Source organism: Spinacia oleracea, chromosome 4 (genome assembly GCF_020520425.1).
Source record: "Spinacia oleracea cultivar Varoflay chromosome 4, BTI_SOV_V1, whole genome shotgun sequence".
Taxonomy (NCBI): Eukaryota; Viridiplantae; Streptophyta; class Magnoliopsida; order Caryophyllales; family Amaranthaceae; genus Spinacia; species Spinacia oleracea.
Genome location: NC_079490.1, coordinates 87,360,921 through 87,388,041, shown reverse-complemented (window position 1 = coordinate 87,388,041; position 27,121 = coordinate 87,360,921). Strand labels below are relative to the sequence as shown.

The window sequence follows — 27,121 nt, the reverse complement described above, 5'->3', positions numbered from 1 at the left end:
ATTCTGCAATTAAGACCACCAATTACATATATGAACCATCCCATTGTTATAAATAGCTCCCTCAATCAGTTCAGAAATATGCAAAATCAAAACATTCCATTTTTAAGTTTTCACCATTGAAAACCATAGAGTTCTTCCCTATTACCTTCGTTTCGGTTTCAAACCACCACCCCCACCATGCAATAGATCTTGTTTTAGCAGTTTCAGTTTCAGTTTCAATTTCAATTTCAATTTCACTACTATTCACTACTTTTCCTTGAGATTAGACAATTAGACAATTTCACTACTCTTAACTTTCAAGAGAACTCAAAGCTCTTACAAAAGATAATATGGAATCTAAGCAAAGTCTGAAGCCCTTAGAATCAAGAAGACAAGAACTACTTGTGCAGTTCGTTACAAGTACAAAGCACAGAGGAATCTCTTCCTATTCTGATCATTCAGAATTTGAAATTAGTAGGCGACCACATAGGCTACACAGCCACAAATTCTATCTCCTGTATCAATGTACACACAGCTTCTGCACCTATGCCAGAATAAATTTTACTTCCCAGTTGAAAAGTAAGCACTCTTTCAGGCTTATTGTAATCTTTGTCAATCCACTGTTGTGCGCCTCATGCTTCTTTAGAAACATTGGTACTTCTTAGCCATCATCTGCATATTATCAAGGTGGACCATGGTGCACCTTAAGAACATTAGTATATAATTAAAAGAACGTATGGTTACGTAAAAAGAACATGGACATATATTTTTTTATATTTTTAATAAATTGTGATTTCTTATAACAAAAAAGTAAAACATTATATATTATATTGCATGTTCTTTTGTCGTAGTGTCATGTTCTTTTGTTTATGCACATGTGTTCTTTTTGTGCACATGGTGCACCATGCTCTATGTGCACCATGGTCCATAGTCCACGGATTGGCATATTATAGGTACCTAGAGGTTAAGAGAAATATCTCAAGACACAGCTTCTTTGGTATCAGAGATGTTTTACAATCAGACATTATTGCAGGCAAACTATGCTAGGTTTTCAAGCCAGTTTTAACGGTATACATCGTATCATAATTCAAAAGCATGCTAGAGGTTAACGATATACACTTTGTATACATCACTAAGCAAAAGCAACAACTTGCAATGATTTTGTTTCGTCTTGAAGCCAAATCTCAAAGATAGCAGTTGCAGACTTAGCAAATGGACAAATGGACAAATTGATACTTGATAATTTGTTAAATAATGCCTAGGGAGTTCTAAGCATAAACAAACAAGGTCAAAAGATATGGATGCATCATAGCAATAGTTTTCCATATTAATAAATCTATAGACCTATTTCATCAGCCAACACGACAAAAAGGATGAATCCTAAGTACCTTGCAGCTGCTAAAGGAAAAAAAGGGACTGCAACTTCTACAATTGTACAGAATCCTGAGTTCCTCAATACGATAGAGTCGAGAGTCGAGTCAGTCAAGCCCAAATAATTGAGAATTGACAACCGCATTTCTTCCCGCAAACGATGAAGCAGTCGTCTGATGCAAAAACATAGAGAAAACACCTTATCAGTCGTCCCATCAGATTTCCATTGCCTTGCACATGTAAAGTGGTTCTCAAGAAATATGAGATAACTCAGTCTGTAAATTCTGTTTATTATGGCCTTTTGTGGTCTCACTGGACCAGTAAACAATAGCAAGCACAAACTCATATAAAGTGAGTCAAAAGCTCATGTCCATCCAATTATATGGCTCTATGGCTTATTACAGAAATTGACATGATTGATGAGTTACACTCCAATTTTGAATAAAATTTCAACTTGGAGAGCTACGACAATTCAGATTCAACTAGTTAGGTGGAATCAGGAACTATCTTAGGCAGATATAACAACAGAGAAGTTTAAATTGGAATAACAATACTCGATGTACTAAAAGAAAACGATGTTGAAATAAAGTGCTCAACACCGTCAAAGGAACAATGGTAGAACAACGACAGTCCAATTTACTTGAACAGTCTTTAAACTGGGAGAAAGCCATTATTGTAACTAGTCAACCTGCAGATTCAAGACTCCCAGCAGATTCAAGCTCAGATGAATAACATGCAGACAGGAACAACTATGATCAATGAGAGTTTGAGTGTCAGACATTTCAAACTTTCAAAGGCATTAACTAAAACTAGGAAAGTGAAAGTCCTCATGATAGCTTGACCACACAATACTAACCAATTGAGCTTTGCAATTGTTCCTCTTCAAATGAGAAGAAAGTTCAACTCTCAAAATGCCCTTTCGACCCAAACCCCAAACAAGTCTCTTCAGCCCGACTTAAAGTTTTGTACATGGAAGGGTAAACTGTTATATTTTGATTCCCTTACGAGTCGAGACTACAAAAGCCATCTACTTCCAGGATAAATTTTAATAATTTCATCCTCAAGAAATAGCAAGTTGCCCGGTCTTGAGTAATGCTGCGCTTAATTGGCAGTAAATTCCAGCAACAAGCTGGCCAAACTAAGATACAGTAGTCAGCTGAAACTAATTACATATGGAGTATATGTGAAAACATGACCAGAGAAAAAGAATGTTGGATATACCAAAGATAACAAGAGGACAAAGACCAATAAAAACAGCCATGCCTCTGGGACCTGTCTGTAGAAATTTCAAATAAGCAGATATCCGAGCATGTTTGACAATAAATTACATCTACTCGGTGTAAACACAACAATAAGAAACTCTAAAACATATTTATACATAACCCTTGCCCACAAAAACTAAGATAGAATTTATAAGGAACTCATTGACCTCAAACACCACAATATGAAACTCAAACATATCCAGTCTATCTCAGTTTTTGTGTTTAGCAAAGAATCACATCTATGTAGAACAAATACCACAATATGAAACTCAAACACATAATTTATACAACCCTTGCCCACAAAAAACCAAGATAGAATTTGTTAGGAACGCATAAACCTAAAAAGTGACGAAACGCTACCAAAGAGCGCAAATGGACAGTGTTACTTCACTCGAATGTTAACACTGTTCGAAACATAGTAAATTACCACCACACCCCCCACACACACAAAGGAAATTATAAATCAATCACTAAGATATGTAACAATGCAAATGACATAAAGTGATATCAAAGTTATTCATTTAAAGCAAAATTCTGCTGTGATATTCTAGTGAAAAGATATCAAGCACATCCAAACAAGTACACTTACCCAACATCTAGTAACAAGAGAAGTTCAACATAATCAAAGAGTGTCAGCTCTTCCTTGAGTCAGTGGAACAACATCTCTGGTGCTAAGATAAACTTGATGGATATCAGGTATAACATCCTTAAATGGTTCAACAAGCTTCTTCAGAAATTTAGGCTCACTCCAGCAAGCAACAGTATAAAAACTGTAATCCCGAGTAAGCAAACGTTTCTCCTTGAGAAAAACCAACATCTTATACCTAGGAATAACTCTTTTCTCTAGGCTGTAACTCATCATTTGATTATGCGCTGCCACGTAAGCAGGCTCATAACTTAGCTCTTTCATCAAGAAATTCAACTTCTTCGTGATCCTTGCTTCAGATAATCCCAAGCAATAAGGATTTTGCCTGATTAATGTCAAGACATCAGAGTGAGCCCATCCAAAACTCTTAAATATATCACATTTACCCTCAAAACTCTCCTCCTTAAAACAAGCCAAGTAGATGCCGGGCAAGAAACTGGAAGAATCGCGAGGAATACAAAACTTCTCTTCAACCGTAATCAACATATCCTGAAATATATCCGTCTTCCTGACTAACACTCTTGGTTGCTGAAGCATGTACTTCGTGATTTTGTCATTAGAAATACCATAATTTTGCAACAATTTGACATTGGGAACCAAATGTTTAGCAGCAGCAGCAAAAGAAATCCATTTCGATTGTTTCAGGATTCTAACAACATTGTAATCACTACCTAGAACCTCCCTTAAAGCATCAATTGCAGGATTCAAACGACGGTTTAATATTAAAGGATTGGCCAATATTGCATGAACTACATCAGAACCAGAAAACCCCAGGTCCTGAAGAACCTTCACTTTGGGTTTTAGGGTTTTATCAACATTAGCACTCAGAAGCCGAGGATCATAAGAGATGACCTTTTTAATTTGGGATTGTTCAAATCCAATTTGTTTAAAGAAATCAACAACAGAATCGACATTTTCGGCAAAATCGGAATTACTGACCTTCTTCACCTCTTGTGCTTCAAGGTATCGATAGAGTTTGGTGGAAGAAAGTGATTTTTTCTTCTGAAATCCTAGATTAGTAAGAATCTGCAATGGTTGGAGAGATTTCGATGAAGAAGATGGTGATGTTGAGAGTAAACGATGGCAGAAGCCATGGATGAAGTACAGAGCTCGGACATCATGATTGCAAAAGCTCCCAAATTTGAGCATTGCAAGTTTGCAACGAGGGAAATTAAGTGGTTAACGCTCTAGGACCAAACAAGGATATAATCATTATAAACATTGGGATTGTAATAAACCATTTTTTCATGAACCCAAAGTTTTAGCGTAATTCACCAAGTATCCGTCGAGTTTTAAAAATTTACTAAATGTTCCTCGTAAATTACTTAATATCCAAAATATTCTCTGTTAGCATGAATTTTCTATTTTGCCCTTAGTTTACTTTTGGGTGCCATAACTCATCCCTACCACTTCCTTCTTTTCGACATTTCAAAAAAAAAAAAGCTATTCCTAAACTTCCTCTCTCTCCCCCCGGTTCTTCCTCATCCATCCATCATAACTGCGTCCTTCAATCACCCAAAAGCTTTAGAATTTCGTGTTATTAGGTTCGCGCATCATGTAAGGTATGTAATGACAATCGCACTATTTTTTTCGATTTTTCAAACTTCTGTTGCGCAAATTTTAGGGTTAAGGGTTTTCGGAAATTTGATGTTGGAGATGACTTCTTTGTTTGCGTTTTCATGAAATAAAGTAGGATTTTTTCGTATTTACTACCTTAAAAATACACCACTTTTGCATTTACTACCTTATGAAAATTTTATTTTAAATTACTACCTTAAAATTCCAATTTCTTTGTATTTACTACCACTTTACATTTTTCTCATTTTAAATTGAGATATCTCTTTAGTTTCTTAATCATTTTAAATGATTCAAAACACATTCTTCCCATTTATGTCATTATGTGTAAGGATTCCATAGGGATCTTGATTTTAACCTTTTGCAAAAGGTAGAACGAATTAAATATTATTTGTAAAAATTTAAAATATTTATGAAGTATCAAACGAATTGTTTTGAAATATCTTTCTCAGTAAAATCCCTATAAAAAAAAGGAAAATATTGAACTTTGAATCACTTTAAACGATTAAGAAATGAAAAAGATATCTTAATTTTAAAATGAGAAACCTATAAAGTGGTAGTAAATAAAAAGAATTGGAAGTTTAAGTTAGTAATTTAAAATAATATTTTCATAAGGTAGTAAATACAAAAGTGGTGTATTTGTAAGGTAGTAAAAATACAAAAATTTCCAATAAAGTATGAATTAGTTGTTCCGCGTGTTGAATTGGATCATCAAATTTCCCCATTTTCCCCCAAATTTGTTGTTTTGTCTTCGATTTAATCGCCTTTTGCCCTAATCATCTTTTCGGCATTATTAGATTGATCATCATGTTTTTGCTGATTAATTATTGGTTATAATCGAGGGTTTTGATTATGACAAAATTGCTTGAATTTTTCAGCATTTGGCGATTTTTTTATTCCATTAAGTTGAAAGATGATGAATATTGAATTGAACTGAGGAATTGATTGGAATGATAAAATAGGAGTGAGAAATGAACTCGCAGGGGCAGTTGGTGACTGCTCGTGACTTGGTGGAAGAAGCTAAGAAGCGAATCGTCATTCTTTCAATATGTGTTGTGGGTCTTTCCTATCTCATGTCCTGTAAGTTTACTATTCATTGATATTTCCAAAATGGCAGAATTTATCTCTATTATTACCTTCTGCTGATTTTCATTTGCTTAAATTCATTTGAGTTATTGTCCCTTTGAATGCAAGCTCTATGTTTTCCTTTTGTGTTGGGACAATGCCATGAATTGTTACGTTTTTCAGTGTAGGATCAATATATAAGTGTCTTTTAAAGTTATGGATACTGATTAAGGAACTGTATTTGGGGATACAAAGAGGCAACACAAGAAGATTCAGATCATGTCCAACTCATAATGGTTCTATCCAGATCATGTCTAAATCGTAACTTTTATATTCAGATCATGTCCAGATCATAATTGATTGTCTAGATCATGTCTAGAACAACACTAATCTGTCAAAATCATGTCAAGATTAACAATGATCTGTCAAGATCATGTCCAGATCCGCACCAATTTGTCCATATCATGTCCTGTCAACATCGATTTGTCCAAATCAAGTCCAGATCAGCACCAATCTGTCCATATCAAAATCGATCTGTACATATCATGTCAATATCAGAATTGATTTGTCCAGGTCATAATCGAATTGTCTGGATCTTGTCCAGGTCATAACTGCTTTTTCCAGATCATGTCTAGATCATAACCGGTAATTCAGGTCATGTCCATATCAGAACTAGCTTGTCCAGATCATGTCTAGATCACAATTGAACAGTCAAGATTATGTCCATGCCATAATCGATCAGTCTAGATCATGTCCAGATCAGAATCAAAGTCCACATGAAGTCCATATGAGAACCGGTCATGTCAAGATCAGAACTAATATGTCCATATCATGTTCAGATCCCTACGTCTCACATTATTACACTTTCCTTTATCGCTTGTCCCACATTACATGTTACAATTCTAAAATTAGGATGATCCCGAATTATTATATTGTCTCTCTTTTCCTAATAAAAAAGTTTGGTCCTCACCCCCTTCTCTCATTCAATTAAAAAAAATACCCCACACACTAACTCCTATCACATGTACTTTGTCAATAAAATAACAATTAACCAAACAACCACTTACCACCTAAAAATTTGTAAAAGGTAAGTGTAACGAGTTATGTGGGACAGAGTATGTCAAGATAAGAACTAATATGATCATAAATTCATAACTAATATGCTCACATCATGTCCAGATCAAAATATTAGTACAATCATTATCATTACCCCATTGATTCAAAGAGGCTCCCGCAAGAACAATATTAGTGATAATATTAACGTTAATACAATATTTCATGTTAGTATTAATAAAATAACTCATCTTAATACAATAGGTACATGTTTCGTCTTTTTCATCTTATTTGTTTATTACAATATTTCATGTTAATAGGTTTCATTTTTTAATAAAAAAATATTTAGATGAAGAACTTAATTAAAGTCTAAATAAATAAGAAGAGTTGAATCATGAGCAAAGTCAAATCAATAATGAGTAATTTATGATAATATATTATAAATTTGAACGTAATGTAATTTAATAGTAATATTGATTATGACTATAATCATTTAACAATTAAACTAATTACTAATTATTGTAGGTTTTTATTTAAATCTTAATTCTTAAGAATCAGATTAGAACGTATCAGATCATATCAGATCATATCAGATCATATCAGATTAGACTAGATCATATCAGAAAAAATAAGTTCATATCAGATCAAAAAAATAAAGTTCATAGTAGATAAAAAAATTTGTTCATATCAGATCAGGAAAAATAAGTTAATATCAAATTAGAAAAAATAAGCTCACATCAGGAGAAATAAGGTGAATTAAACAGGACCTTAATATTATTATATTTTGTTTCTCATTCTCTTGTAGTGGATTTCTATGGAATTCTTTTGTTGATAAAGTTTTATGCAAGACCTCAACACACATGAACTTCCCAAGCACACTCACATAAAATATAAATCAAATAGAAATCATGCTCGTGGCTATAACAAATTGTTACCCCTCTCACTGAAAACGATACAGGTTCCAGCCTTATAAACGCAATGTAAGATCTATTCAATGACCATAGTTCTGATGAAGGAAACATTTATTTGATTCAACTAGGTTAGGTCCCGTGCAACGCACGATTATTACTAAAATATTTTATTTATTTCAATAGTATCTAAATAAAAGACTTGTGATATTAGCAAAACGTGAAAGTAAAAAGAATATATGAAAAAGTATGAATTCATAATGTATAAAATAAATATCCAAATAAGCTAAATATGCATATTAGTACAATACGGAGTAAAAAGTTAAGGATTATATAGTTGTATACTTACCACTTATTATTATTATTTTAATTAACATTCGTACTCACCGTGTATTATTATTAGACTAACATCAGAAATCAATTCTTCAATATGACATAAATTAATTAAAATGTGATAACAATACATAAATAAAATCAAATTGTAAAGGAGAAAATAATATTGATTCATTTTTCCTCCAATAATATATCATGTACTATGTAGTTACATTTATGGTTGTGAGAAATAATGCCCCTGACGTTCATTGATTGTGTATTGTCAGTATATATACAAACTATCTATTGTACAATAGCGTGATATGAGGCTATTAATTAGGAATCTAATTAATACATAATATTTACAAAATAATTGCATATTCTTAAACACCACCGCAGTCGAAGCGGGAGATTGTCGTACGCTGAGGCTGTTCCGAAAATCATCAAAAAGTACGCACCGAAGACCTTTTGTAAAAATATTAGCAATCTGGTGGCGGGTCGGTTCATGAAGGACATAAGTATATATACAAACTATATGTTGTACAATAGCGTGATATGAGAATATTAATTAGGAATCTAATTAATACATAATATTTACAAAATAAATGCATATTCTATCAATGGTAATTCAATTGTATTTTATTTCATTTTTATTTTAGTTTCCTTAAAAAATATGCAAAGTAAAATCTTTTAAAAAAAGTAAAAAAAAATATATATATATTTTGGCGGGAAAAAATCGCACAAGGAAATAACACGTGTCATTCCTAGTGTCTCTTTTAGTATATAAGTAATAGATAGATAATAGATGTCGCATAACTTAAATTTAACTATTACAAATATTCATGAATAACTACAACTATATGGTCCATGGACTACAATTGCAAGAATATAAAACCTAAAATTGTGTCCAACTACTGAAAATAACAAGATACAAAGACAAGTAGATAATGGGAATAAAGGAAACTCGTGGATTAGAGATACTCCAATGTGCTCAAAATCGCCCATGTGCTCTCTCTCTTGTACTACGTATCATTCAATTACAACTCCATACACAGCCTTGGACAGCTCACCCTTCCTGATACCTCACAAATTTCTCTCTGTGTCTGCATTTGCGTGTCTATGTCAGGAAATATTCACCAACTTAATCAACTTATACACAACCAAAGATGTGGGAATTGAGGAAAGGACACCCAATATTGATACAATAATATCTCCACAAATCTGCTGTTTGTTCACTGTTATGGAACTGATACATGATGAATAGGATTCTGATTGGTGACCTGTTATCGCACACGATGTTGTATCGGACTTCGATATTTCCCTAATTGTTGTCATTCAAGGTGAGCTATTGACCAGAGAATGCCATTGCCAAGAACGTACTGTAGGAACGAAAACACGGGAATAAATTAGTTTCTATCATGATTTTCTATTCAAATATTCTACCAGAAAACAAATGATGTCCTGAAATAACACGTAAAAGTAAACCAAACGTACTGTAAGACCGAAGACGGGAATAAATTAGTTTCTATCATGATTTTCTATTCAAATATTCTACCAGAAAACAAATGATTTCCTGATATAACACGTAAAACTAAACCAGATGATGAAGATAAGGGAACAAAGTTATTGACTGTTATGCACTTAATATACTCCCAGCAGGAACACGGCAGGCAAAAGTAGTACTTAGAAGTTAGAAGATAGAAAAGGCAACCTTCTATTGCATAATCAGGTGTCCTTTGGGATTCTATCTTCTATTACACATCTATCTGATCCTCCTACCTCATACTATGCAGAGTTCTTGCAATTAGAGACACGGGGATAGGTAGCCCGTAGCCCGTAGCCCGTAGCCCGATATATTTAGTATGGTTCTCAAGATATGGATCCCATTGGATCAGTAAACAAGAGAGCAAGTACACATGCTCAGACACAAATCATCGCACACACATACAGTAAGCCAAACTCTCATCTTCCCTCAAAATAAAAAAAGCCAAACTCTCATCTTCATTCCTTAATTCAATCATTTGATTCTAAAGTTAAAGAAAAGGATATGATGAATGATTAGTAATAACTTTGATACCTCACATTTACGTAGTTGCTGTCTTCTGGTAGAATAAGAAACTAATAATTTCAACTATGGACAGTGCCTTCTCATAATGACCCCGAATGACTCGTAGCTTGTTAAATATTTAAATCTTTTCTTCATCCTCTCTCTCTTTCTCCTCCCTTACTCATCCACCTTGGCCCTAACCCCGTAAACCAACGAACACTGTCAAAAAACAACTGAACATCCATCTTCACCCCTACATTTCACCCACATCCACAATATCAAGTTGAAGATAAAATCTAGAATTGAAAGCTGATAGGGAGAAGGGTTTGCTGCTGGGTCTTGTTAGTTTCCCACTGGCCGCTGTTGGACTGTTGGAGAGAGATTTGCAGCTGGGTTTGTCGATCAGAATAGGGGAAGCAGCTGGAGTGAAGTAGAATAGAATGGATTAGCCTAGTTTAGGGAGCAATTAGGCCTTCTTTTACTTCCTTTTTAATGGAGAACCAGTTGAGAAGTTTTCTTGAGAAGTTGTCTCCCCATGACATTGCCTTGAGAAAAGAAGATCCGATAAATACAAGCAACGCAAAGATTACTAGGAAAAGTTTACTTAACAGCTCTTTCCTTATTGACTTCATCTTCTCATCCTCATCAGGTTCAAGCTCAAACGAATTATACCAAAACAATAACAGTGAAGGATCTGTTAGAGTTGGACATTTTCAAAGCCATTAACTTGACCACACAAGCCTAAGTGGCTAACCAATAGGGCTTTGGAATAGTTTCTCATCATATAAGCAGAAAGCTGTTGTGAACAATGAAGAAAATATTGAAGAGCAAAGAATGGTGATTTGTAATGACAATGCTGTAATAACAGGAAATGAAAGATAGATGTCAAGTGTTCAATAGAGTCGACTCTCTCCAGAAGCTAACTAAGAAAAGCTAAAACAACTTCTCAATTCTTCACAAAATCCTTCCACCCTTCCTACCTCCCATTTATAGTCTTCTTATTCCACTTCCCCCCAACTTACCTCGATTATACATTTATACCCCTCAGATAACTGGTTCATTACAAAAGTTCAACTGCCAAAGATGCCTTTCCATCCAGAGGGATCACAATAGTCTAACTTCCAGGACGATTTCTAATTTATCATCAGCAAGAGATAGTAAGTTACCCATTCTTGTGTAATTTTGTGCTAAAAAGACCATTCAAGCATTAAGTTGATCAAGTTCTATACTCTGCTAAAAGTGGCAACTTCACTGCTGCTGTTACGGTTGTCTATGGATTGCATTACATTGAAACTAGAAGACCCTTATGGAGGGATTTGGAGCAGTTAGCTGCTACTACTACCGGGCCTTGGTTCATAATAGGGGACTTCAATTCAGTCCTATACTTTCTGGGAAAGGATAAATGGCAATTCAGTAACAGCAAAAGAAACAAATGACTTTGAATATCTCTTGGTACACACAGATATGGAAGAAATCAAGAGTTGTGGTCACTTCTTTTCATGGTACACTAAAGGGCATGGTGAGAAAAGGATCAACTTTCGTATTGCCAGGTCACATGGAAATGCAGCTTGATTTACTTCCTATAAACATTCAGTTGTTGAATATTTGAACCCGGGATTGTCTGACCACTCTCCTTTGATAATGACTTACAAAATGGAGCTTAAAAAGGGAGGCTGTCCTTTCAATTTTTTCAACTACATGGCACATCATCCTGATTTTATGCAGACAGTTAGAGAAGGGTGGAGCTAAGACATTATGGGTACTGCAATATTTCAACTATGGCTGAAGTTGAAGCACGTCAAGAACGGATTGAAAATTCTCCATCAGGGGGAATTTGCTAATTGGAAGACAATGGAAACTATCGTACTGAATTGGACACAATTCACGAGCAGCTGGCTCTGAACTACTCACAGATTTGGCACTGCAGACTTAGGAAAAAGGGAAATTAGTTCAAATGAGGACTATCTTAGCAATTCAAGAGAGTGCATAGAAACATAAATCTCGAATTCAGTGGCTGCAAAATGGGTAACTCTAACTCAAAGTTTTTTTTTAGGGCTATGAAAGTGAAAAAAATGCTGAAAATAGCATGATGTGCTATATAATGAGGCTGCCATTCAAGAAGAAATCAGGAACTTTTATACATCTTTGATTGTTATTGACGCATCCAAGCTCCAGGGCATTGATCTCGAGGTGGTTAGGCAAAGGAATCAGTTGAATGCACATAAGCCTGATAGTTTGATTAGGCCAGTTACTAATCCTGAAATTGATGTTGCTTTGAAAGGAATAGACATCAATAAGGCCCCGGGGATTGATGGTCTGAATAGCCTATTCTTTGAAATCATGGAGGTAATTAAAGAGGGTGTTAATGATGCTGTGATGGAACTTTTTTGACACGGGAACTATGTTGAAGCAGGTGAACAATACAGTAGTTACTTTAATCCCCAAGTCCAGAATGCTTAGGATTTTAGGCAGATTGCATGTTCTTCAGTTGTATACAAACTCATCTCCAAAATCCTTACGACAAGAATGCAAGATGTTATTAGCGGGGTTGTTAACCTTGCTCAAGCTTGGTTCATCCCGAGGAGGGCTATTTCTGATAACATCCTTCTGGCCTCATAATTGATTCATTGTTATTCTAGAAAGAACAGCTCTCTGAGATACATGATCAAGGTCAACTTGAAGAAAGCTTATGACTCTCTGGACTCTGGACTCTGGAGTGGCCTTTCCTAAAAGCCATGTTACATGAATTGGGTTTCCCTTCAATGTTTGTGAATTGGATTAAACTGTATCTTATTCTACCTTGATTAATGGGTTCCCTTCTAAACCTATTCCCGTAAAGAAGGGTTTGAGGTAGGGTGACCCTAGGTCTCCTTTTTCTTTGCACTAAAGATGGAATACCTTTCTCGGCGCTAGGCTACCTTTAAGTTCCACCTGAAGTGCAAGAAAATGGGTGACCCTATGTCTCCTTTTCTCACATGATGTTTGCGGATGATCAATTGATGTTTTCCAGGGCAGATTATCCCTCAATAGAAATCACTTTTGATACTTCTAATAAGTTCCCTGCTACATCTGGTCTTGTTGCTAATTTGAGCAAGAGCGATGTATACTTAGATGGCATTCACCCCTCTGAAGAAGATATCATCATCAGTAGTCTTGGTATTTCCAGAGGTTCTTTTCCCTTTAAGGGCCCGCCTGGATCGGGGGAAATGGGCTGTAACAATTAATGGGATAATAAACATGGGCTTTGTTTTTATGCCTGGATTGGGGTGAATTAATAAGGCCAGAAAAAATTCCCCCCATTATGAGGGTAATGTACTACCCTACCCCCCCTTAGGGTAACTATTCACCTAGTAACTTTTCTCCCAAAATTAAAGCCCAACCATTCATTATCTCTCACATGCGTCACATACTCACATCCTCAATCATTATTCATCCCATTCCTCCATGGAAAAGTTCTTCAAGCTTCATTACCTGACAATCTGACATTCATTCTTCATTCATTATGTTATCAAATTTACTTTAATTTTCAGTTAATTTTACAATACGCTGACTTTCGATTATATACCAATTTTGCTGAAGTTTTTTTACAAAAATAAATCATATTTTCAGGTTTTTTTGCTAGATTTGGAACAAAAACAAAACAAAAAAACACATGAGATTCGATTAAAAGTTCTAAGATCTGTTCTCATATTGTCGCAATGCATGGTTAAAAAAAATAAAATAAATGAAATGCAAATACGCAATTGCTGCTATCTGCATATTGTGTGAAAATTTTCTGAAAAGATGAATGGCAGGGGTATCTATTACCTTCATGCCAATCACAACAAAAATATAAGTTCTGGAAAATTATCCCCCAAATCATTCCAATTGTAATTATTCTTCCCATAAAATGTACACCCCTAATTACTAAACCCAATCCAGGCGGGCCCTAAGTACCTTGGTGTACCTTTCACTACAAGAAGTTGAGTTATACAGATTGTAAACCTCTAATTGAAAAAAAAGTTGCCAGATTAGAAATTGCGCTGCAAAGATGTTATCATAATATCATATGCTGGAAGGATGCACCTTGTTGAATCTGTACTCTTTGGCATACAACTCTATTGGTGTCAAATATTTGTAATGCCCAAGAAGGTGATGAAAAAAATACAGAGATCTGTAGAGCTTTTCTATGGACTGGTTGTGATTCAGGGTCGGGCAAAGCTCCAATCTCATGGGCACAAATGTGTCTACCTAAAAGCTGTGGAGGGTTGGAACTTGGAACATTAAAGGTTTCACCGTTTGGAACTCTGATGCTGCCCTTAAGCATTGTTGGGTCTTATCCATGAAACACAACAAATTGTGGGTAAAAGGGTACATATATACTACATAAAGGAAAAAGACTTTTGGACTATTCCCGTTCCTAATGGATTATCCTGGTCCTTGAGGAAATTTTTGCATAATAGGGATCTTTTACAAAGTGCTGGCGGTGGTGAGAAGTTTGTTCAGTCCGAGAAATTTAAGATTCAGAAAATGTATGTTCACTTGACTACTTGAGAGATGTAGGCACAAAAGTAGAATGGAGAAGGCTTATTTGTAACAGAAAGGCAAACCCAAAAGCACATTTATAGTGTGGTCAACCATTCAGAATAGGTTTACAATAAGGAAGAGATTACTGTAATGGAACATAAGTACTGATGGACTGATTCATTCTGTCAGAACCTAGAAACAACAGAGCACCATTTTTTTCAGCTGTGATTACTCAAGTCAGATATGGCAGACTGTTTTGCAGCATGTGGATATATTCAGAAACATTCTGAGTTTCATAGAGGAGGTTCAGGTGGAAACACAGGAAAGCAGAAGCAGTAAGGATACTGATAAGGTGCAAGGTGCAGAGCATGGTATTCATTGAAACAGTTTATACAATATGGCTGCTAAAGAATTCCAAGACCTTCAACAACAAAGAGGATCAATGTGAGTAGGTCATAAGATTTTGTTTAATGTCGGTCGTAGAAGTACGGAAAATATGAAAAAATGCTTCACTTAGGTGCCTTGTGGGGTTTCCCAAACCCTTACTAAAAGGTTGGGGGGAGGGGGGGTGGGGGATTTCCACCACTAAGTCTAGTTGTTTTGGAGCTTGGTTCTATTATTTATGCTTAATCAATATAAAAAAATTGCCAAAAAAAGCTGATCAAGTCATCAAACTAATAAATCAGTTAAAACTAATTACACATTTTTGGGAACATGACAAAGCAGGAGAATGTTGAACATCAAATAATAAGAGACCAAAAGAAATGCCTTCCGGCTAAAGGACTCTGAGCATGTTCCCGAACAAATCACAACTTAAAGAAAACACACACAGTACGAAAGACACACATACGTAGTGTTAAACAATCCTTTCCCACCAAAACTAAAGACAGCAAAGGAACATATGAAAAGAGAATGATGATTATTCTAGTGAACAACAAATATTAGTCGCATTGCAATATGAATACTCACTCACCCAACATCAAAAGCAAAAGGAGTTCAATGATGTTATCAAAGAGATTTGGCTTTTCTTGAAATTGGTGGAACAACAGCTCCATTGCTGAGATAAAGTTGATGGATTTCGGGTACATAACCCTTAAATGGTTCAACAAACTTCTTCACGAACATGGCCTCACCCCAGCAAGCAACAGTATAAAAACTGTAATCCCGACTCAGCAAACCTTTCTCCTTCAGAAAAAGTAACATTTTATGTCTAGGCACCAATCTTTTCTCCAGGCTAAAAGTCATTAGATTTGGATGCGATGCCAAGTACGCAGGGTCATAATCCAGCTGTGTCATAAGGAAATCTAACTTCTCCTTGATCCTTGATTCAGATAATCCCAAACAAAAAGGAATTTGCCCAATTAGTGTCAAGACATCAGATTGAGTCCATCCAAAACTCTTATATATATCACATTTTGCCTTAAAACTCTCTTCCTTAAAACAAGCCAGGTAGAGACCGCGCAAGAAGCTGGGAGAGTTGCGAGGAATCTCAAACTTCTCTTCAACTCTAATCATCAGATCCTGAAAAACATCGGTCCTCCTGACAAAGAGTCGGGGTTGTTGAATGATGTAATGCCGGATACTGTCACTAGAAATTCCATAATTTTGCAACAGTTCAACGTTGGGAATCAAATTCTTAGCAATAGCAGAAAAAGAAAGCCAATTCGATCGTTTCAGGATTCTAACAACGTTGTGATCAGTACCCACAACATCCCTTAAAGCATCTATTGCAGGACCCAAACATCGGTTAAATATTTTAGGATTAGCCAATATCGCATGAACTAAATCAGACCTAGAAAATCCCAGGTCCTGTAGAAGCTTAATTTTGGGTTTTAGGGTTTTATCAACTTTAGCACATAAGATATTAGGCTCTTTAGAGATGACCTCCTTAATCTGGGATTGTTCCAATCCAATTTCTTTAAAAAAATTAACAACTGAATCGACGTTAACGGAGAAATCAGAGTTACTGACCTTCTTCGCCTCTTGAACTTCAAGAAACCGCGATAGTTTGGTGGAAGAAAAGGGTTTATTCTTGGGAAACCCTAGATAATCAGCCAGGAGAAATTGCAACGATTGTCGAGATACCAACGAAGAAGATGATAATGTTGAATACAGTGAACGGCGGAAGAATCCATGGATGAAGTAGAGAGCTTGGAGTTCATGACTGCAGATGCGCCCAAACTTGAGCATTTCAATGGCGGGAGAGAACCTAAAATTGATAACTGTAAAGATCCAGTTTTCAATCCCCTCTACTTATCTTTTCCTAAATGAAATTTGATGAAACACTACTTTTACATAGAATTGGTTTAACTATCTCATAAGCTTAGTTTGTTGCCTCGCACTACATGCGATGATATTGACCGTAGAGCCCGTAGTTTCTTGTGGGGTGAACATGAAGGCAAAAGGCGGGTGCATTTGGTAGCTTGGGAAAATGTTACCAAACCTAAGAAAGAGGGAGGTCTAGGAATTCGTTCAATGAGACAGTCAAACTCGGCTTTTATGGCTAAGCTTGGGTGGAGAGTTTTATCTGAGCCTCAATCACTATGGTCGAGAGTCCTTCGAGCTAAGTACTGTGATAACAGATGTGACATTGATATGTTTAAAGATAAAACCAATGCTTCGAATGCGTGGCGTGGGATTCTCAGTAGTGTGGATGTTATTCGAAAAGGTCTGAACATGGCAGTAGGCAATGGGTCAAAGACATTCTTTTGGCATCATAGGTGGGCAACAAAGGAGCCTCTTCTGACTCTTACTAGTCGAGAGCCTCCTCTAAATATCCAAGATATGACAGTAAAAGAATTATGGGACCCAAATATTGGTTGGCGAACTGAACTTTTCGCGGAGTATCTACCTGATTCTGTGCTCCAGGAAATAGTCTCACATGAATTGGTTGAGGATGAGGAAGCTATTGATGAAATATATTGGAATGGCTCTCCGTCCGGGGGGTTCACTATCAGTTCTGCACTCAATATTATTAGAAATGTAGAGGAAACAGAAGATGATCAAAGTAAAAAGTGGGCATTAATTTGGAAAGCTCCTGTTCCACAACGGGTGCGTCTATTCATGTGGTTGCTCATCCAAGACCGATTAATGACAAATGGTAACAGGTTTATTAGGACTTTGACAGATGATCCAAGATGCAAGATATGTGATGCAGTTGAGGAAACTTCTGAACATATTGTAAGGGGATGTCCAGCAGCTATTGTCGTATGGCAAAAATTGGGTTTTGATGCTAGAAATATCACCAATGACATGAGTTTTGAGGAATGAATTTTGCATAATATGGAGGAAAGAAGGGCTGGCAGGGGAGATGCGTGGCCAAGAGTGTTTGTAGTGACTTGTTGGTGGCTTTGGAGGTGGCGTAACGAGAGATGCTTCAGTGCTTCCCCTAGTATCCCAATTGACCAAGTCAGTTTTATTTTTGCTAGAGTAGGGACAATAAAGAGGGCTATGGAAAGACCTATATGGGGATCTATACCACTTAAAGGCAGAAAGCAGGAGATTTATGTAGGTTGGGTTGGTCCAAGAGAGGGATGGGTGAGATTAAATACAGATGGTGCTGCTAAGGGAAACCCGGGTCAAGCAGGTGCGGGGGGTATCATTAGAGGCTCTCGGGGGGAACTTCATGAAGCTTTTGCAATGAATTGTGGAATCTGTACCTGTACAAGAGCTGAACTGTTAGCTGTAATGAGAGGTCTCTTGGTAGCTTGGGATGGTGGTCATAGAAAGGTTCAACTCACAGTTGACTCCGAAGTTGTTGTTCGTATGTTGGTGGAAGAAAGTCCAGCCAACTCTCCATATATTCACATCGTTCGAAAGTGCAAAGCTCTTATTGCCCGGCCTGAGTGGGAAATCACAGTTGGGCATTGCTATAGGGAAGCGAATAGGGCCGCAGATTGGCTAGCTAACCTAGGAGTTCGAGCGGAGCAAAAGATGGTTATGATAGAGGCGGTCCCGAAGGATCTTCATGCCGTTTTATTGGAGGACATTAGTGGAGTAGCTCGGCCAAGATTAGTCCCGGAGCTAGCTCGGGGAAGGGTCTGAGCGAGCTATAGGAGCTGCTGGAGTTGCTGTAGTTTATTGCTGTTAGTTTAGTTGCTTGACTTTCTGTTTGTTTTCGTTTGTTTTGTGGCTGTTTCTTTTGGGGCTTTGCCCCCCTCTTACACCAAAAAAAAATAAGCTTAGTTTGTTTACAAATGTTTTAAAACGACCGTCTGACCGTCAGACCACCCAATCCATGGGTGTGTCGCGGGTCAGTTGGTGGGTCGCGGGTTGTTTTACGGGTCGCATATAAATTCCGTAAATTCTAAGAGTGAAACCATTTCTCCCTCTCACCTACACCTCAAACGCTTTCTCTCTCCTTCCGCCTCTGTCTCTCTCACCTCAAATGCAACTTTCTCTCTCCTTCCTCCCATGGCGTCTGACAACTTCCATCCTCTTTCTCCTCCTCATCTCCATCAAGATCTCCGGAGAGCCGCGGGGATTAGAGGCGGCGAAAGAATCTGCTGGCCGACGGGATAGGGAAGCAGTGAGCAGCGCGGCGAAGGAAAGACATGAAGGAGAAGTCTGCGTCCTCGCCTTCCGCGGTGGTCGAATCTTTAATCGCCTTCGCTTAACCTATAAATCTCCGGCATCTCTCTTCGATTTCGCTCGAATTTGAGGTATTGATTTCTATCTCAAACCCCTAACTATGAAATTTGTTTTTTATGAAGTATTTATGTTGTTATCTTTCTGTTTTAGCATGAATTTTGAACTTAAGCCTAATTAGTAATTATTTGTGTTATCTGCATTGTTTAATTGCATAAAAAAACTCATGTAGGTCTAGGATTTCTGAAATTCTGGAGAGTGAGGCTTGAAATGTCGGATGAGGTTTCGCTTCTCCACCGTGAGCTCCGTCCCTTTCCACGGAGATCTTGAAATGGCGAGGAGATTAGCAGCGTGGATATGGATGTCGTAGATGTTGATTATGGTGAGAGTGAGTGAGGTGCTTAATTTGTGAATTTTGCTCAGCGATGTTTGACTGCTTTTGGCGTTGCTGCTTCAGTTGGTGTTGTTATTCTTTTTGCTGATGTTATGTTGTTGTCCTGATTATTTTAAGCCTTTAGAATAAACTGATTGCATAGTTTGTGCTTGTGAGTTTTTTAGTTCAGACTTATTTGTTTGGATTTTACATTGAGAAAAAACATTATTTGTTGAATTTGTTGAGCTTTACTGTAGTGTGTCTGTCCTCATGGACGAACAAGATGATCAGAGTGACTCAGAGAAGGCTTTAGTGTCCGTGGAAGAGGTGATAGAGGGGAGTCTAGGACGGATGAACTGCACTCAGATGCTGCAAGCCATCCTTGCATCAATTCCTTCTATTTTTTATCAGCAACAAGCATTTATCAGTGTATTTACAGATGCTCAACCAATATGGCATTGCATCAATGGTTGTTGTTGTTGCTGTTGCTCGCGGAGGAGCAACGGTGCAGTGACTGCAGCTTGTTACTGGAAGCTGCCACAAGATAAGGGAAGCAAACAGTAAGCCAGCAACTGCAGCTTGTGCCACGCTAACACTTGCATAACAGCTTCCCCCCCCCCCCCAAACCATCTCCTGGATGCTTGATATGCTCTAATTCATGTTTTACAAGCTCTAATATGATTTTATTCTGTATTGTAAATTAAAACAATTTTATTTTATTTATTTCAGTAATGATTTAATTGGTTTTAGTTGAAAATTATTTCGTTTTAGTCATGAAATAAAATAGTTTAGTTACGGAGATGTTTGCATTAAAGTCATCCTGATTCAATGGGTTATTATTTCGTTTTAGTTATACTTTTGGCATATTTAGTTATGAAATAAAATAGTTTAGTTACATTTGTTTGCGTAAAAGTCATCTTTTGTTTTAGTTATACTGTTATTAAATTTAGTTAAGAATAATTTATAGTTATGAAATAAAATAGTTTTAGTTACGATTTTCTTGGTTTTCGTTAAGATTTTTTGAGTTTTAGTTACGTATTTTTTAAACCAAAACTAATAAGTTAAGATCTGTGACCAATTAGTTAAGCATTTGCGCCAATTAGTTAGACAATGAAATTAATAAGTTTACAAATGTAAAGAAAGTATTTTTTAAGCTTGAAATTCAATTAGTTAAAAAAAGCAACCAATTAGTTAAGCACTAAAACTAATTAGTTAAGCACTAAAACTAATCAGTTAAGCCATCAAACTAATTAGTCAAATAATAGAACCAATTAGTTAAGTGTTGGAGCTAATGAGTTAAGTAGTTGAACCAAATAGTTAAGCAATGGAATTAATTATTAAACACTAGAACTAATTAATTAAGGAATTGAACCACTTAATTAGTTAAACAATTAAACCAATTAGTTAAGCAATTGAACAAATTAGTTAAAAAAAACGAAACCTATTAGTTAATCTTGAAATTCAATTAGTTAAGAAATGAAACTAATTAGTTAAGCAATGGAACGAATTAGTTAAAACGACGGAACCAATTATTTAAGTATGAAATTCAATTAGTTAAGCACTGGAGTTAATTAGTTAAGCAATCGAACCAATTAGTTAAGCATTGAAAATAATTTAGTTAAGCACTTAAACTAATTAGTTAAGCAATATAACCAATTAGTTAATTAATGGAACTAATTAGTTAAGTAAAGAAACTAATTAGTTAAGCAATATGATCAATTAGTTAAACAATGTAACCAATTAGCGAATCACTTGAACCATTTAGTTATGCACTGGAACCAATTAGTTTAGTCTAAAAATCAATTAGTTAAGCAACGAAACCAATTAGTTATGCAACATAACCAGTTAGTCACTGTATCAATTAGTTAAGCAATTAAACGAATTAGTTAAGTACTGTAACCAATTAGTTAAGCAAAGGAACCAATAAGTTTGCATATATAAAGAAAGTATTTGTTATGTATGAAAGTCGATTAGTTAAGCCTAAAATTCAATTAGTTAAGCAATTGAATCAATTAGTTAAGCAATGGAACAAGTTAGTTAAGGAATGGAACAAATTAGTTAAGCACTGGACCGATTAGTTATGTAATGGAAACAATTAGTTAAACATTTAAACTAATTAGTTAAGCAATATGATCAATTAGTTAAACATTTAAACTAATTAGTTAAGCAATATGATCAATTAGTTAAGCAATGTAACCAATTAGCGAATCACTTGAACCATTTAGTTATGCACTGGAACCAATTAGTTTAGTCTAAAATTCAATTAGTTAAGCAACGAAACCAATTAGTTATGCAACATAACCAATTAGTTTTGCACTGTACCAATTAGTTAAGCAATTAAACGAATTAGTTAAGTACTGTAACCAATTAGTTAAGCAAAGGAACCAATAAGTTTGCATACATAAAGAAAGTATTTTTATGTATGAAAGTCGATTAGTTAAGCCTAAAATTCAATTAGTTAAGCAATTGAACCAATTAGTTAAGCAATGGAAGAAATTAGTTAAGGAATGGAACAAATTAGTTAAGCACTGAACCAATTAGTTATGTAATGGAAACAATTAGTTAAACATTTAAACTAATTAGTTAAGCAATATGATCAATTAGTTAAGCAATGTAACCAATTAGCGAATCACTTGAACCATTTAGTTATGCACTGGAACCAATTAGTTTAGTCTAAAATTCAATTAGTTAAGCAACGAAACCAATTAGTTATGCAACATAACCAATTAGTTTTGCACTGTACCAATTAGTTAAGCAATTAAACGAATTAGTTAAGTACTGTAACCAATTAGTTAAGCAAAGGAACCAATAAGTTTGCATACATAAAGAAAGTATTTTTATGTATGAAAGTCGATTAGTTAAGCCTAAAATTCAATTAGTTAAGCAATTGAACCAATTAGTTAAGCAATGGAAGAAATTAGTTAAGGAATGGAACAAATTAGTTAAGCACTGAACCAATTAGTTATGTAATGGAAACAATTAGTTAAACATTTAAACTAATTAGTTAAGCAATATGATCAATTAGTTAAGCAATGTACCCAATTAGCGAAACACTTGAACCATTTAGTTATGCACTGGAACCAATTAGTTTAGTCTAAAATTCAATTAGTTAAGAACGAAACCAATTATTACGCATTGTACCAATTAGTTAAGCAATTAAACGAATTAGTTAAGTACTGTAACCAATTAGTTAAGCAAAGGAACCAATAAGTTTGCATATATAAAGAAAGTATTTGTTATGTATGAAAGTCGATTAGTTAAGCCTAAAATTCAATTAGTTAAGCAATTGAATCAATTAGTTAAGCAATGGAACAAATTAGTTAAGGAATGGAACAAATTAGTTAAGCACTAAACCGATTAGTTATGTAGTGGAAACAATTAGTTAAACATTTAAACTAATTAGTTAAGCAATATGATCAATTAGTTAAGCAATGTTACCAATTAGCGAAACACTTGAACCATTTAGTTATGCACTGGAACCAATTAGTTTAGTCTAAATTCAATAAGTTAAGCAACGAAACCAATTAGTTATGCAACATAACCAATTAGTTAAGCAATTAAACGAATTAGTTAAGTACTGTAACCAATTAGTTAAGCAAAGGAACCGATAAGTTTGCATATATAAAGAAAGTATTTGTGAATCACTTGAACCATTTAGTTATGCACTGGAACCAATTAGTTTAGTCTAAAATTCAATTAGTTAAGCAAAGAAACCAATCAGTTATGCAATATAACCAATTAGTTAAGCATTGTACCAATTAGTTAAGCAATTAAACGAATTAGTTAAGTACTGTAACCAATTAGTTAAGCAAAGGAACCAATAAGTTTGCATACATAAAGAAAGTATTTGTTATGTATGAAAGTCGATTAGTTAAGCCTAAAATTCAATTAGTTAAGCAATTGAACCAATTAGTTAAGCAATGGAACAAATTAGTTAAGGAATGGAACAAATTAGTTAAGCACTGTACCAATTAGTTAAGCAATGGAAACAATTAGTTAAGCAATGGAAACAATTAGTTAAGCAAAGGAACCAATAAATTAAACAAAGGAACCAATCACTTAAGAATAATTTCGTTTTAACTAAAATAATATTAATTTTAACTAAATCCAAACTTTTCTTAACTAAAATGAAATTATGCTTAACTCGAAAAACTTTAATCATAACTAAAACAAATTAATCTTAACTAAAACTAATTTAATTATAAATAAAACAATAAAACTAAAATGGAGAAAAATTCAACTAAATAATTTTATTTCTCAACTAAATATAACAAAAGTATAACTAAAACATTAATTAACTTAAATGTAACTACTCCGTATATTATTTTATTCTTAACTAAAGAAAAGTATGACTAAAACAATACGATTCTTAACTAAAAGGGCATATATTTAATAAGAGTAATATATGTACAATATATAACAACAGATTTTTCTCAACACCTATTGATCTGCATTTTTTTGACTATGTTTCTTGTGCTCCCTTGATTCAAATAGGACCAATACTGATATTGAAAATACTTGATACATTCAACAGAGTGTTTACAAGAAAATAAATATTTGCATTTAATAAGAACGCAAAGATAACATAATAACCAAGGAAAAACAAACTCAAAACTACCCATGATTGAATATCAAATGTCAATTCTTTTTCACGTGCTTATCCTCCTCGAGCAAAAGATCACAATTTAAGAAGGTTCTTACACAAACATGGGCTAGGGCAACCGTGCAACAGTTGAAATCAGGACCCTTCACGATGCTAATTTCCTTTGTATCTAAGACAACACCACTGGTCCACTACCATAGCCATCTCAATCGTTTAGCTACACTTTCTCTTCAACTACAAAGTGGTAATCACATACCACTCCAACAACATCCGCACAGTGGGCAAGCCCTTTAAAGCTGAACCTGTGTTGAGAACCACCTCATCTAGAGATGATGTCTCAGTTAACAACGCAAGTGAGCTTGAAACGGAGTGGGTTGAGCAAGATGAGCCAGGGGTGATTCAAGTTGTGAGATTCAAGCATGATCCATAGTCTTCCACTCTTGATTTCATGTTTCCTGAGATCCCTGCATTCAAATTCAGTGTAAAAGTTCTCTTACTGTATGACTAATATAATACCTCACTAACTAAAGAAAGGTAGGTTAAATGATTGAAGGGAAGCAAGGGGATCGTATGAAATACAGAACAAATCGGATTAGTTCCACAAGGTAGTTGATAAGCTTGGTAACTATAACTAAAGCAACCTACTTCTTAACTAAATACAACAAAAGTTTAACTAAAGAACCCCAAATCACAACTTGAATCACAAAACTATAAAATTATTTAACTATCAAAACTAAAGCAACCTACTTCTTAACTAAATACAACAAAAGTTTAACTAAAGAACCCCAAATCACAACTTGAATCACAAAACTATAAAATTATTTAACTATCAAAACTAAAGCAACCTACTTCTTAACTAAATACAACAAAAGTTTAACTAAAGAACCCCAAATCACAACTTGAATCACAAAACTATAAAAGTATTTTGCCTGACTTGCAATTTTATGAACACTCGTATCTAGTTTTGAGTCTCCCTTGACTGAGTTGAATCAATAAAGTTTCAAAGAATATATAAACAAAGAATTATTCACTACACAATAAATCAATCCCCTAACTAGCTAGCTAATGCCAGGCACTATAGTCATTTTGCAACTTCTGTCACAACGTGGCTTTCTGAATTGGCCATCTTATGATACAACTATGCATATTCTTGGGTTTAGTGGTAAGACACTATGACTTGAAGCCATGAAGGGGGACAAGAACAAGATATTGGCTCGAGTAAAGATAAGGATAACAGACCCGATCACGCTTTTGCACATCCAAATTTGGTGGAGCTGATGTACAACTCCCACAAATCTTAACTAAACAAAGCAAATTCTTAACTAAACATGACCATTGATTAACTAATTTAATTCATAACTGAAAACTAAACGCAACAAAAAAATAACTAAATATGAGAAATCATTAACTAATTTAATTCATAACTAAGTATGCCACATACTAAAGTACCACAAATCAAAACTAAAATAAACAAGAGATAACTAAACTGTAAATTTAATCAACAATTTCATGCATAATCGAATGAATAATTTCAACTAAATCAGTGTAATTAAGAGACCTAAGATATATGCGAAGGAACGAAACCCTAGATCTGCGATTTGAGTGTGAATATGAAAAAAACCTAAATAAAAAACCTAAAATAAAAAAGCCTAAATCAAAATCAAAATAAAAAAAACTCTACCATGATAATGTCAGATAATAAGACGGTGGAGATCGTCGCTGAGCTTGAGCTTGAGGAGGAAGAGAGATCACTGACGAATTTGATAGGGGAGATATGTCGGCGACGAGATCGATGGGCAGCGGCAGCGAGGTTAACGGCGGTGGAGAGGCTATGGAGACGGCGGCTGATGTATGGCTTCTCTTGTGATGGAAGGAGGAATAGAAGAGGGAGAAAATAAGGTGGGAGGAGGAAGAGAGAGAAAAGAGAAACCTGAGGGATGAAAGGAGGAAGACGCAGAAACGCGAAATGAAAAATGGAAGGAGAGAGAATTTTATTTTATATCTGCGCGTGATATCACGTGCGCGTGAGGAAGTCGGCCGTCTGCGTGGCTGTCAGGCGGTCTGACAGGAAAGCTACTGTAGTTTGTTTACTAAAAACTACTCTTTGACATTTATCGTTAATATTTTTGGTATGTAAATCTGAGTGCAACAGCTATTTAACATGGTAAAGGAATGGTCTGACCACTCCCCTATTAAACTGGTGATGGATGCTTCGGAGAGTGATGGGGATCGGAAGCGGAAAATCCTCCGGTTTGAACAACTTTGGTCCGAGAATGAAGCGTGTGAGGGTGTAGTGGAGACTGCTTGGATTCTAGGAGGGCCGACGGTGGAACAAAAGCTGGCTATGTGCGCGGCGGATTTGTCGGAGTGGAGCGACTAGGAGTTCGGGAAAGTGTTTAAAGAGATAAGAAAGAAAAGAAAGAAGCTGGTTGCGATGAATAAGGGGGGTCGATCAGAGGCTCAGGTGAGTGAGCGTCGAAAGCTAGTTAGGGAGATTGTAGAGTTGTCGCACCACGAGGAGGTGTATTGGAGGCAGAGGTCGAGGGCGATATGGCTGTTCCAGGGAGATCGTAATTCCAAATTTTTTCATCGTAAGGCCACCGAGCGCAAAAGGAAGAACTCTATAGCTTTTTTGGTGGATGATGGAGGGACAAGGAGGGAGGGGGATAGTGAGATTATGAAGACGGCCAAACTCTACTTTGAGAACCTATTTGCTTCCTCTCAGCCTGAAAGCTTGGGGGCTGCATTGGAGGGGGTGGTGTAATACCCCGAAAATTTTAAACTCGATTTATTAAAACTAAAAATATTTATCAACTTAATTTCGTTTTAATTAA

The 27,121-nt window shown here is 35.5% G+C and overlaps 2 protein-coding genes and 1 long non-coding RNA gene across 4 annotated transcripts; all 3 read right to left on the bottom strand.

Annotated features, from left to right (window-relative positions):
- Window positions 1–262: 262 nt before the first annotated feature.
- On the bottom strand, window positions 263–4,489 carry LOC110805683 (transcription termination factor MTERF2, chloroplastic). 2 transcript variants are annotated; one of them, XR_008918469.1, is made up of 3 exons: window positions 3,202–4,489; window positions 1,368–1,523; window positions 263–651 (listed from the first exon to the last, which is right to left on the bottom strand). XR_008918469.1 is itself a non-coding variant. In XM_056826466.1 (2 exons), exon 1 carries the CDS (start codon window positions 4,405–4,407, stop codon window positions 3,235–3,237), a length of 1,173 nt encoding a protein of 390 aa, XP_056682444.1. In that variant the 5' UTR covers window positions 4,408–4,489; the 3' UTR covers window positions 1,028–1,523; window positions 3,202–3,234. The 2 variants fall into 2 exon arrangements, 1 of the variants encoding a protein (XP_056682444.1); XM_056826466.1 differs by lacking the exon at window positions 263–651 and having other exon boundaries at window positions 1,028–1,523.
- A 4,466-nt stretch (window positions 4,490–8,955) lies between these two features.
- Window positions 8,956–17,050, bottom strand: LOC110805679 (transcription termination factor MTEF1, chloroplastic-like). Its single transcript, XM_022011305.2, has 2 exons — window positions 15,698–17,050; window positions 8,956–9,550 (listed from the first exon to the last, which is right to left on the bottom strand). Exon 1 carries the CDS (start codon window positions 16,912–16,914, stop codon window positions 15,733–15,735), a length of 1,182 nt encoding a protein of 393 aa, XP_021866997.1. The 5' UTR covers window positions 16,915–17,050; the 3' UTR covers window positions 8,956–9,550; window positions 15,698–15,732.
- Window positions 17,051–24,050: 7,000 nt separating this feature from the next.
- Window positions 24,051–26,382, bottom strand: LOC110805684 (uncharacterized). Its single transcript, XR_002538078.2, has 2 exons — window positions 25,969–26,382; window positions 24,051–24,751 (listed from the first exon to the last, which is right to left on the bottom strand). It is a non-coding gene; the product is annotated as an uncharacterized lncRNA (long non-coding RNA).
- Between the last annotated feature and the right edge of the window lie 739 nt (window positions 26,383–27,121).

What these genes read in the sequence shown, in the direction of transcription:
- LOC110805679 (XM_022011305.2), bottom strand. Translation starts at nt 16,914, where the DNA reads ATGCTCAAGTTTGGGCGCATCTGCAGTCATGAACTCCAAGCTCTCTAC.
- LOC110805683 (XM_056826466.1), bottom strand. Translation starts at nt 4,407, where the DNA reads ATGCTCAAATTTGGGAGCTTTTGCAATCATGATGTCCGAGCTCTGTAC.